The sequence below is a fragment of the Sminthopsis crassicaudata genome, chromosome 5 (assembly GCF_048593235.1).
Source record: "Sminthopsis crassicaudata isolate SCR6 chromosome 5, ASM4859323v1, whole genome shotgun sequence".
Classification (NCBI taxonomy): Eukaryota; Metazoa; Chordata; class Mammalia; order Dasyuromorphia; family Dasyuridae; genus Sminthopsis; species Sminthopsis crassicaudata.
The window spans coordinates 171,127,471-171,139,554 of NC_133621.1; the positions used below are offsets into that span (position 1 = coordinate 171,127,471).

The window sequence follows — 12,084 nt, forward strand, 5'->3', positions numbered from 1 at the left end:
ATTAAAGATAGTAAGTGTTGTAACAAGGAAAACAAGGAAAAAGATGTTTTTCATTTCCATTAGGTAGGTTAGAGAGACTTCCTTTGGTGCATATCAATCTACTTCAGATTGCAGCTCTAGGAATCCAGTCCTTTAAATTCCCATTCAAATGTTTATTCCACCTCTAATTAGCAGGAAATGAGCTCAGATTCTATTGAAAAGACCATAAAATACAATTTATAGTATGAGATCATAGATTTGGGAATAGAAAGGGCCTGAAATATCATCAAAAAACATTTATATGGTGTTTTCAGGTTTGTGAAACACTTACAAATGCTATCTCATTTGGTTCTCCAACAATCTTAGGTGGTAGGTACTATTGTTTTGTTTTGTTTTTTTCTGAGGCTGGGTTAGGTGACTTGCCCAGGGTCACACAGCTAGGAAGTGTTAAGTGTCTGAGACCAGATTTGAACTCGGGTCCTCCTGTCCCTCTGGTCCCTCCTGGTGCTCTGTCCATTGTGCCACCTAGCTGCCCTGGTAGGTACTATTATTAATCCCCTTTTTACAGTGAACCTTAAGTGCCTTGTTCATAGTCTCACAGCCAAGAAGTTTCTAAGTCTAGAACTCGGATCTCCCTGACTCCAGGTTCAAGCATTCTGACCACTGGGCCATCCAGTCCAACTTCTCAATATACAGATAATGAAATTGAGGTCCAAGGAGGTTAAGCTTCTTGTGTAAAGTTACACAGGTAGTGAATGATAAGGGATAAGATTTGAGCCCAGGATTTCTAAAGTCCAGAGCAAAAGGAGGGGTGGTGAATTTAAATTTTTCACTGAGACATTGATGAATGGGAGGAAGGGGGGAAATGTGTGAAATAACTTGGAATAAAGGAAAGATAAATGATTGGGCACTTAGGGGAGAATGTTGTTCAAATTTTATAATGAGACTAGCCATGTGACAATGGGCAAGTAAGTCACTTGACTATTCTGAGTTTTATTTTTCCTAATCTATAAAATGGGGAAAATCCTCTGTGTAGTGCTTACTCATAGGGTTGTTGTAAGAATCAAATGAGATAACATATAAATTGTGTTTAAATATTAATTTAAATATAATTATAATAAATATTAATTTGAACATAAGCAGTATTTAAATATTGACTATTATTAATTATTTTCAGGTGCCTTTCCTAAATTCACAGTGCCAATGAGGTGATATATCTGATAGTCATCAATCACAATGTCGCAAAGGACAGTCAAAAATAAATCCTTTTACTTTTTTCAGTTTGGGTTCAGATCCCAATTTGTCCATAGTCTGATTTGGGTCATTAATAGTCAATGGATGATTGAGGGTTTTATCCATGATCACCAGCTTATGAGACAGCCCCTAAGAAACTCAGACTGCATTTAAAGGTCTCTACCCCTATAATTAAATAGCACAATCTCCACAAATGGGATATCTGAAATATAAAATGCATGGAGTCTGTATGATTGGGAAAGTGTTAAATTTTCTGAAGTTCACTTTCAGTAACTGGCTTGCTCATTTCAGAGCCTCAGGGAATCTCCTGGGAGTTGCCAGTGGAAGGGATGGTGAGCACGGAACCTCATTCAGGACCAGTACTGAAGACAGAACAACCATCCCTCAGGATGAAATTCAATATTGAGGATTTCATTTTGCACAAAATGTTGGGAAAAGGAAGTTTTGGCAAGGTACGTTACAGGATGAGGAAGTTCATCTGGGCCGATTACAGAAATTAAAATGAATAAGGATTCTTCTTGTCAGTGGGGCTAATCATTCTGGGGCTGAAATCTTACGAAGAGTTCATTAAGCAGCATTTCAATAAGGAAAGATTTATATTTGGTATAAAAATCTAGAAGTGTTTCTCTGGATACTATCCAGCTTGTCAATATCCCTCTGAAAATATGGCACCTGTACTCCTAAAGCCGTAGTATATAGAATATTAGTTAAAAACAAGGAAGAATATTTCAATTTGGCCAACTTTTATTAAGTGTCTTCTACCTTCAGTGACAGTGGATAGAATGCCAGGTCTGGTGCTAGAAAGACTCATCTTCCTAAAGTCAAAATTGGCCTCAGACACTTTCTAGCTGTGTCACCTGGGCAAGTCACTTAATGTTTGCCCCCATGTCCTCATCTGTAAAATAAATTGGAGAAGGAAATGGCAAACCACTCCAGTGTATTTACCAAGAAACCCCCCAAAGGGGTCACAGAATCAGACACAATTGAACAAAAAATGTTCAAAATTCTGTGCTAAGTGTTGGAGATAAAAGATTAAAAATAATATCCCTGCCTTCAAGTTGTTGCCTATCTATCCAGGAAGGAAGATAAGGGATTTTCAGAAATAAACTTGATATAAAAAATGTGGTAGAGGCAAATTACCCCAGGAAAATTAAATAAAGGAACATCATGAAATAAGGCCCACAGGCACAAAGGGTATGCTTAGCAGCTGTGAAGCAGGAAATAAAATAGGAGAGAAAAGTAAAGTTAAATGTAAAGAGCATTTGCGGGAAAGAGGAGTGCCAATCGATTAATGGCACTTCCATTGTGTTTTCTACTTTTTGTATATGAAGACAGAGCAGGGCCATTGCAAAGGCAGGAGATTTAACTCCTGGTCCTAGAGAGGAGTGTAGATGGGCTAGTGTGGTTGGGCATTCCTGCCCTTATATTCACTACCTTAATGCTTTTCTGTTCCACATTTCAATTATGAGGAAGGTCAGAAGATAGGTCATTGATATCAATATGGGATGCTTATCCTAAAAGTAAAATGGCATGGGAGCTACAAACTCAAATTTCCAGGCTGCTGCTGTTCTGCAAGGATCCTCAGTTTTCCAGGCAGGATTAGTTGAAAGAAGTTAAGGATATGTAATCTTGAGAAGATTGGGATGGAGGTAGACAAGAGCTGTCATTTAAAGGGCTTATTCTTGGGGAAAGGATTCATTCCATTTGATCTCACAGAGCAGAAACCAGAAGCAGTTGTTGCAAAGTGCTAAGATCTAAGATTCCTAGAAGGAAGAGCTACCAAATTATTACAATTTTCTCAAAGTGGAATGGGTTTCCTTTAAAAGTCGTGGATTCCCCCTCATTGGAGAACTTGAAACAAAGGCTGGACCATCTTTTGTCTGGGAAGATGTAGAAGGATTCTTGTTCAGATACAGGTTGGAATAGATGATTGCCAAGGTCTTCTCAACTCTTAAGATAACCAAAAAGGGAACTAAAAATCTTCTGTATGTAATCCTGACCAAGTATCATGGGCAATTAAAATGTGTCAACTCTAACATCAAGAAGGGTAGGGAATTTTTCAAGATAAGACATTAAGCCCTAGAAAAAGTCCACTGGCATGAGTCTTTCCCCACCTGAGAAAGATCATACTGTTTTATGCATTTGTATAATTCCTATCAATGTAATATTTAGACACCTGTTCTCTAGACTTTGGCGAATTATAATGAGCAAACTAAAATACAAGTTAGCGCCAACAGCTGCATTAATCTGTATCCCACTCAGAATTTAGGTGTCTACACCAGAAGTTTCACTCTTCTTTTCGAACTGCAGCTGGTCATCCTTAAACCATTTAGATGGTCCTTGCAATAATATTATTTACTACAAATTCATTTGTCATTAATCTGGGCACAACAATTTTATAGTTACTCTTCATTATCATTTGTCATCAATTAATGTGCAATTATAACATATTATCAAAAATCCTAAACACATTATGTCAATTTCAGCCACTCAGTTTATAGCTGATTTGGGGTGTTTATTGAAAGAAATAATTATAGCAAGAGCAGTTTTAATTGTTAATGGTTTTTCCTTTTTGTCCCCAAGCCCTGTGCTTTTCCATATTTGAATAAGAAAACCATTCAATTAAATCTACAAATTATGTCAATATTTGATGCACAAATAATAGATCCAGTTTTATTCTTTGTACAAGCACCTCATTATTTCATTTAGTCATCCACTCTGGAAAGTATCTGCTAAGAGCCTACTGTTTGCAAAGTGGTTTACCTAAAGACCAGAAAATGCGAACTCTCAGTTCAAACTTAAAGCACGAAGAAAGATAAAAACTAGATTTCTACATTTCTCACAATAATAGAGATCCTATTAAATGGACTTTACTCCTCTCAGTTTTTCTCTGTCTTGACCTCCCTCTATTTTGTTCTCTCCCATCTCTCCCAGTTTTCCTCTTCTATCTTCATCTATCCTTCTATCTTCTTCCACCTTCCCATTTTCCTTCCTAATTTACCTCTCCTCTCCTTTATATTTTTACTGGGAAAAAAATTAATCAATAAAAATAAGCACATCTTCACCAAGAAGGGATCATGCTAGACTAACTTCATTTCCTTTGTTTAAAAAAAAAAAGTTACTTAGTACCTAAAGGGATAAATGCTACTGGTAATCTACCTAATAATGATAATGACATATTTATGTAGTATCTATTCTGTGCCAAGCACTCTACTACTATAGCATTTTTTCCTCTCAATAGGTGCTATCATTATTTCCATTTTATAGATGAGAAGACTGAGGTAGAGGTTAAGTGACTTGACCATGTCTCTGACCTGGTCGTAGCTGTCCCCTATACTTTATCATTGTTTTTGACAGTCACTCATGCAGTCAAGATAGACAGAGTTGGACTAGATAATGTAATAAGTAAATTCAGGACTAAGTGATCATATACAAAGAACAGAAGTAGTTTATTTCATCTTAGAAAGAAGGAATCTAGCATATACTCCAGGGATCTGTCCTTAACCATAAGCTGTTTAATATTTGTAGGAGGACATAAATGGCATGCTTTTCAAATTTGCTAATATGATGAAATGGGAAGGTAGAGCTATGATCAGAATTTTAAAAGATCTTTACAGTTTAGAACAATTAAAACAAAAGCAATTGAATAGGAACAAATGCAGTTTTACATTTGGAATTTAATAATCAATCATTCAGTACAGAATGGGAGAAAACTGAAAGAGATCTAGGTATTTCAGTATACTGCAAGATAACAGCACATAAGCAAAAAGCAACCAACTTGCCCTAATTCAATCAGTAAACATTTTTTGTTATTTAGTTTTGTCCACTCTTTGCAAACCCATTTGGTTTTGTTGTGTTTTTTTTAGCAAAGATATTGAAGTGTTTTGCCATTTCCTTCTCTAGCTTATTTTACGTATGAGGAACTAAGTCAAAGGGGGTAAAATGACTTGCCTGGGTTCACACAGATTTGAATGCAGGAAGATGAGTCTTCTGACTTCAAGGACTGCACTCTCTTTACCTACTTGTCCCAAACATTTGTTGATCACTTTCTATGTTCCAGGCACTATGCTAAACTCTAAAGTTACAAAAAGAGACAAAAGACAGTCCCTGACCTCAAAAAGCTTACAGTTTAATGGGGAGACAACATACAAACAAATATATACAAAGTGAACTATAGAAATATAAATAGAAAAATAATTAATAGAGGCTTCCTAGAGTGGTGAGATTTTTCCAGGGATGGAGGATGACTAGGAGGCCATTGTCACTGAATTGATGCATACATATTGGGAAGTAAGATGGGAGAAGACTGGAAATGTGAGAGATGATTAAGTAATAAAGGACTAAAGGATAGAACTAGGAGCAATGGTTAGAAGTCACAATGATGGGACTTATACTGGGTGCAAGAAAAAATTCCCTAACAATTAGAATGGAGGAATAGTCTAGTCTGGAAGAAATCCTGGATTCTCTCTCCTTCCATTATTAGAAGTCTCAAAGCAAAAGAGATGAATGACTACCTATTGATTAAGTTGTAGAAGTAATTCCTATCCATATAAATTGGATTAAATGGCTTTTAAGTTATCTTCCAACTGAGATTCTATATCTCCTTTTGTCAAATGCCTCCCTTACTATAATTTATGATTCCTCAAGGAAAGCTCTTCTCTTTTCATATAAGCTCATATAAGAGCAGTAGACTCAGAATGATTGGGGGAGTGGGAAGAGGAAGTATTTGAAAATAGATCATAATCCTTACATTTTTTTTTCTTCAGTGGACCCACAGTGACTTAAGGTCCTGATTAGTATGAACAATGAATCCCCTAAATCAGTCACCAGTATTTGAATTTATTCTATTTGAAGCTATAATTATGTAAAATATGGTAACTGGTTCTAGCCCAGTAGAAATGTGCAGTGTGAATTCTAATAATGTGGCCATTTCTCAGGATCTATTGTTTAAAAAAATCAGAACCTAGCTATAACTCTCATTGATTATTCCCAAAATCCTGGGATTAAGTATTTTCCTAATCCCAAATCTTGATCTCCAAACTTTTCACAAAATTCTGCAGGGAGGGGCAGCTAGGTGGCGCAGTGGATAGAGCACCAGCCTTGAATTCAGGAGGACTCGAGTTCAAATCTGCTCTCAGACACTTAACACTTCCTAACTGTGTGACCCTGGGCAAGCCACTTAACCCCAGCCTCAAAAAAAAAAAAAAAAAAAAAAAAAAAAAAAAAAAAAAAATTCTGCAGGGAAACAGGAGATATGAATGAGAAACCTTTGTGTCGTATATTTAACATAGTCATCCAACTTTTCAATACCCTTGATGCTGCTTCTCTTATAAAGGGATAACATTGCTTAAAACTAGCAAGATAACTTATCCCAGTGCCAATATATGGGCACTTTAACTATTCAATCACCTCAATTAGCCAAAATTGGGTATTCTCCCTAGTCCCTAGTCTGAGAGTTGACACTATTTTAAATTGTGGGGAGGGGAAACAGAGGATAATAGAGAAACTTAAATACAGCTAGGCCCTAACTAGTGAGAGTGCTTCATCTCCTGAAATGGCCCCATTATTCTGATTTGCACTGCATATTTCCATTGGGCTCACTCAGTACCATGTTTTACATAATTATACTTTAAATAGTGCCAGGGTGAAAAGGAAATTTTCTATTTGTATTTCATTGGGCTCTAACTTTCTGCAATCACCATCACAGAAAGAAATTGTGTATTTGTGATAGAAATGGGGGACCTTCTCAAAAAGTGTATGTTGTATTTATTCTTACCTACCTTTCAGCCTTCAGCCTTGTGGAAGTAGAGAACTTAGTAGTTGCTGCGTTTTTTAGGTGCAGGGAATATTATATCTCATGCCACAGCATTTTTAAAACTATAATAAAACTTGAAATGAGAACCAAAAGTTAAATTTTAGAGCATTTTTAGTCAAAGAAACTTCAACAAAAGTTTATAGTATTAAAATGTTAAAAAAAAATATCCTAAACCAGTAGAAATAGACTTCTATTCTGGCTCAAGAGTAAAATCTTAACCCTTAGTCCTTATATGAGTTTTGTGGACTTTCTTTCCTTTTTTTATTGACAAATATAAATCAATCACTTATTTCTTTCCAAGGTATTCCTGGCAGAATTCAAGAAAACAAACCAGTTCTTTGCAGTAAAAGCCTTGAAGAAAGATGTTGTTTTGATGGATGATGATGTGGAATGCACTATGGTGGAAAAGCGAGTTCTTTCACTGGCCTGGGAACATCCATTTCTAACTCATGTATACTGCACATTCCAGACTGAGGTACAGAATGACACGTTTATTTATATCATTTGTCCCTAAAAGCATGGTGATTGTAACCTGCCCAGAACTGGGGTACCAAATTCAGCCATACTGTGAGAACCTTATCTCTAGTTCCACTGACTTCAAGTGTCAATCCAGAGATTAAGTGAATTGCCTCTATTTCCTCAACTGTAAATAATGGGAGCACTTATCTCCCAGGATTACTAAGAATATTAAATAAGATAGTATTTGTAAAGTACTTAGTTCAATGCCTGGCATGTAATAGGCACTTAATAAGTCCTTGTTTCCTTCCTTATCAATAACCAATTAATGCTATTTAGGCAAAGTGCTGTAGTGGAATTTCTTACACTATGACAAATAGTCAAAGGATGCATTGGAGAGGAAAAGGGTACGTGGAGAAGGCCTTCCCAGCACCACTTAGGTCAAAATACTTGTGCAATCAAATATTCCAAAAGGACAATCCTGGGAGCCAGGATGGGGATAGGAAATGATGTGTTAAGGGGACCAGAAAGTAAAAACACCTGCATTTCCATTCCTCTTTCATCTATGTAGGCTCTAAGATGTTTATTTTTGAATAAAATTTCCTCTCCCAAATCATTTGGTTAAGCTGGGCCAGAGTGAAATAGACTAGCCAGCAAAGAGATTCAGATTCTTTTAGAGGATGAATATTAAAAACATCTGAGAGGGCTACATTTGCCCCAAAAAGCATGAATATAGATATAAATTCACCAAAAAAAAATCCTGAATTAGGAGTTCTTAACTATTTTTGTATCATTAACTCCTTTGGGTCCTTTTGGTGAAACCAGTGGACTCATTAGAATAATATTATCCATTCCACATCACAACTTTCTTCATCACAGTTTCAATATAATGCAGATTGGCATGAGAAATTAAATGGGGATTTTGGAGAAGTTTTGCACAAGCTGCCTATGAACACAGAGTCTGTGAACAAAAACTGGACACAAATTTTACAATGTGGCACAGTAAATACTCCATAAAAGAAAAAAAAATCATATTTTTTTTGTAACAAAGAGCCAAAAAAAATTATACCAATTTTCCAGATCACAGGAACATTGCATCCATAACCCCCACAATGTGGAAGGGACAACTATTCTTAAATACATAAAGTCTGTAGAATTGAAAGGAAAATATATTAAAATATAATTTTTTTCTCCATCCAAATCTGCAGATTCCTGGGTGACAGGGGATACAAATAGTAGTCTATGGACTCTAGAGTAAGTTGATTTAGAGTTTTAGAATTTTAAAATTGGAAAGGATTTAGAATTCATCTATTTTACAGAAGGTCTAAGCCACAGTAATGACAGGACTAAATTGAAAACCCAGGTCTTCTGAGTTTTGATCATTGGTCTAAGAGGCAGCATGGTATAATATAGTGCTGGCTATACAGTCAGGAAGATAAGGCTTTCAATCCTGTTTCACACACTTAATAGCAGCTAGGTAGTATGATAGATTCAGTGTTGAAGCTAGAATTATGAAGACCTCTAAGTTTAAATGCTGCCTCAGACACTTGTTTGCTTCGTGATGCTGGGTTACTTAATTCCTCCTAAATCTCAGTTTCTTCATCTATAAAAAATAGATGTAAATACCATCTACTTCACAGGGTTGTCATGAGAATGAAATAATATTTTAAAATCACTTTACAAATGTAAAAATGCTATATAAACTAGCTATTATTTTTTGCTGTTGTTAGGAAGTAAACATGGATATTTTTTCCTCTCAAATTCAAATAAAACACATGTTTCAAATTCTTTTACCTCTTTATCCTCTTCACTGATTCCATTTTCTTAAATGTTCTGTTTCCCAAAGTTCTATTCTGGACCATCAATTTCTTTTTTCTATTTAGACTTTCTCCTATCAAAAATTCATTCCTAAGCATCAGCCATCATCTCAGCGCAAGTGCCTCTTCATTTCTGACTGCAAACTCAACTAGTCAGTCAGCAAACATCTAAGTATTGAGGGTACAAAGGAAAAATCAATTTTTGACCTCAAGGCGTTCACATTTGGATGAGAGAGATTTATGTAGAGTAAATGGAAGGCACTTTTCTGGGGGAGACCATAAAAAGTCCCTTGCTTGCAGAAGATGAGATTTGACCTGATTCTTGAAGGAATTCAAAGGGACTAAGAGGCAAAAATGAGGCAGGAGAACAGAGGAGGGATGGGTGGATAGCTGACTGCAAAGCTCAAGGCTGTTTGACTGCAAGTAGGCCAGTGTGGCTGTGGATTATAGTGTGAGGAGGGGAATGAAGTTTAAAAAAACTTAAAAAGATACAGAAGAGGCCAGATTATGAAGAGCTTTAAATGCCAGAATTTATTTTTGACCTATTAGGTGAGAGAGTTCAGTAAGCTTGAGCAAGGAGGGGGAAAGGAAAGGGAGAATATGACAATTAGGTCGACATTTTTTTTAATATTCTGCAGTTTTTTAAAATGAAGGTTAAAAATTGTTTTTATTTCACAATGTGACTATTATTTAAATTTTTGGCATGACTTCACATGTATAGTGTATATCAAATTGCTTGCCTTCTCAAGGCAAAGAGGGGAGAGAAGGAAGAATAGAATTTGAAATTCAAAAAAAAATTGAACAAATGTTAAAATTTGTTTTTATCTGGAACTGGGAAAAAAGTTTTAAAAGGAAAGGGAAAAGGAAAAAGAAAACCACTCTGGCAGTTGGATTGGAGTGTCAAGGATACCAGGAGGAACGAACTGTACTAGTCATTAGGTGATAAAGGACTGCCTTCTCTGCCTTTGAAATTAATTTTACTGATTTCTTCTGAGTTCCATATCAAGGAGAATTTTTAAGTATTTTTTCTTAGTGGTATATATATTACCATTTTCTTAAAGACGTTCCATTTATTATTCCAAAACTTATTTTAATATTTTAATCTTGTTTTAATACTTAGCCTTTGTTAGAAATTATTTTCTAATCCTAGACCATTGGGAAAATTGAGATTCCAAATCTGGATATTCAACCAAAGTCAACTCATTCTGTTGATTTCAGTAGTGAAATTTTCCACTATACAATCATTCATAAAACTATACCATCTGACAGTGGGCACACTAGACACATTCCATACAATTAAAAATGTTCTTTCCACATAAGTCATAATATTGTTGTTCGATCATATCCAACTTTTCATGACCCCATTTGGGATTTTCATAGCAGAGATACTGGAGTGGTTTGCTATATCCTTCTCCAACTTATTTTACAGATGAGGAAACTGAGGCAAACAGGGTTAAATGACTTGGCCAGGGTCACAAAGCTGTGTCTGAGGCATAATTTGCCATCTAGCTGTCTAAGTAATAATTTTCAAAGTAACTTTGCTTTCAAAGGTCAGGTTTCCACCCATTCTTCTTGTACTAGCAATAGCAGAATCAGTAAATCCTAAAACATTTTTTACTTAAATCAAAACAAATGACAAAAAAAAATGGCACATTGTTTTCTACTTTTGAGATCTTATATATTTACTTCAATGCCTCCCCCAAAATAGTGTTTTCTTTTACTTGACTTTATTATTATCAACTATCAGAAACAAAATAATCAAGATAATAATTATCAACCTCTTTTTCACTTTGTCAGCAAATTTTCCTTGGGAGAAGAGTTAAATGTTTTTCTGGGATGAATGAATTTGGTTAGGTCAACTTGGAAATTTTGCAAATAATTATTAGTTCCATAAAATCATTAGCTAATTTCCCTAATAATGGAAAGCAGTCATTCATTCAACCCCAATAATGTTACCCTATTTACTTAATATTTGACTAGCTATGTTGACATTGTTTTCATTACTTTCTAATTTTCCATGTTTTCTTTTTTTTCATGTTCCTATTAAAAAGATATTTACTTACTCTCATGAGAAAATTGGACTTTCTATCTAGTTTTCTGTCTGTTTCAGAGCAGCTGGACCATGTATCCACAAATAAATTCTGAAACTGCATTTTATTCAATTTTTTCATTTTAACTTAATAACTAATCAATGTGAAATGAAATTCAAAACAAAAAATAACAATTGTCCCATTCTCCCTTCTCTCTAATCTATCTTTGGTCATTTCCCTTATGTATATTTCTACTTCAATACTTTACAAACCTGTGGTTTTGTTTCTGTCCTACAGCAATTTGGTAATTCTTCTACCCTTTATTAGATAGTTTTCAGGAACTCAGGTTCATTCCCATGCTACCAAGAGGCATCAGAATAAGACCTTTAATGAAAATAATTTATTCTTTCTCTCTTTTTTCTCTCTCAATTCCCTCTCCCCTCATAATAATAATGGCTAACATTTATATATAGCCATATATACATTATGTATACATATTTACTATTTATATGTCATCATAAAACATTAATTATATATGTAATAGTACATATTTAATTTAAAAATTCAATGTATATATAGTTTTCTGCATCCTTGTTTATTTTTAGTTTAATATTACTTCCATATATCCATTCCCTAGAATGTTTGTAAAATTTTATATCTTCCATTTAAGGAACTAATGGGGTTTTTAATATTTGTTTTAGAAAAGTGAAACTACTTCAAGAATTTTTACTAT

The 12,084-nt window shown here is 34.9% G+C and overlaps 1 protein-coding gene across 3 annotated transcripts in view; it reads left to right on the top strand.

Moving 5' to 3' along the window:
- PRKCQ (protein kinase C theta) overlaps positions 1–12,084 on the top strand; it is a 185,976-nt gene that overhangs the window by 106,784 nt on the left and 67,108 nt on the right. For all 3 annotated transcript variants that reach the window (XM_074268751.1, XM_074268752.1, XM_074268750.1), the window contains 2 exons: positions 1,525–1,685; positions 7,350–7,523. In XM_074268751.1, coding sequence (XP_074124852.1) covers positions 1,525–1,685; positions 7,350–7,523 — 335 coding nt within the window. The remainder of the gene's footprint in view (positions 1–1,524; positions 1,686–7,349; positions 7,524–12,084) is intronic.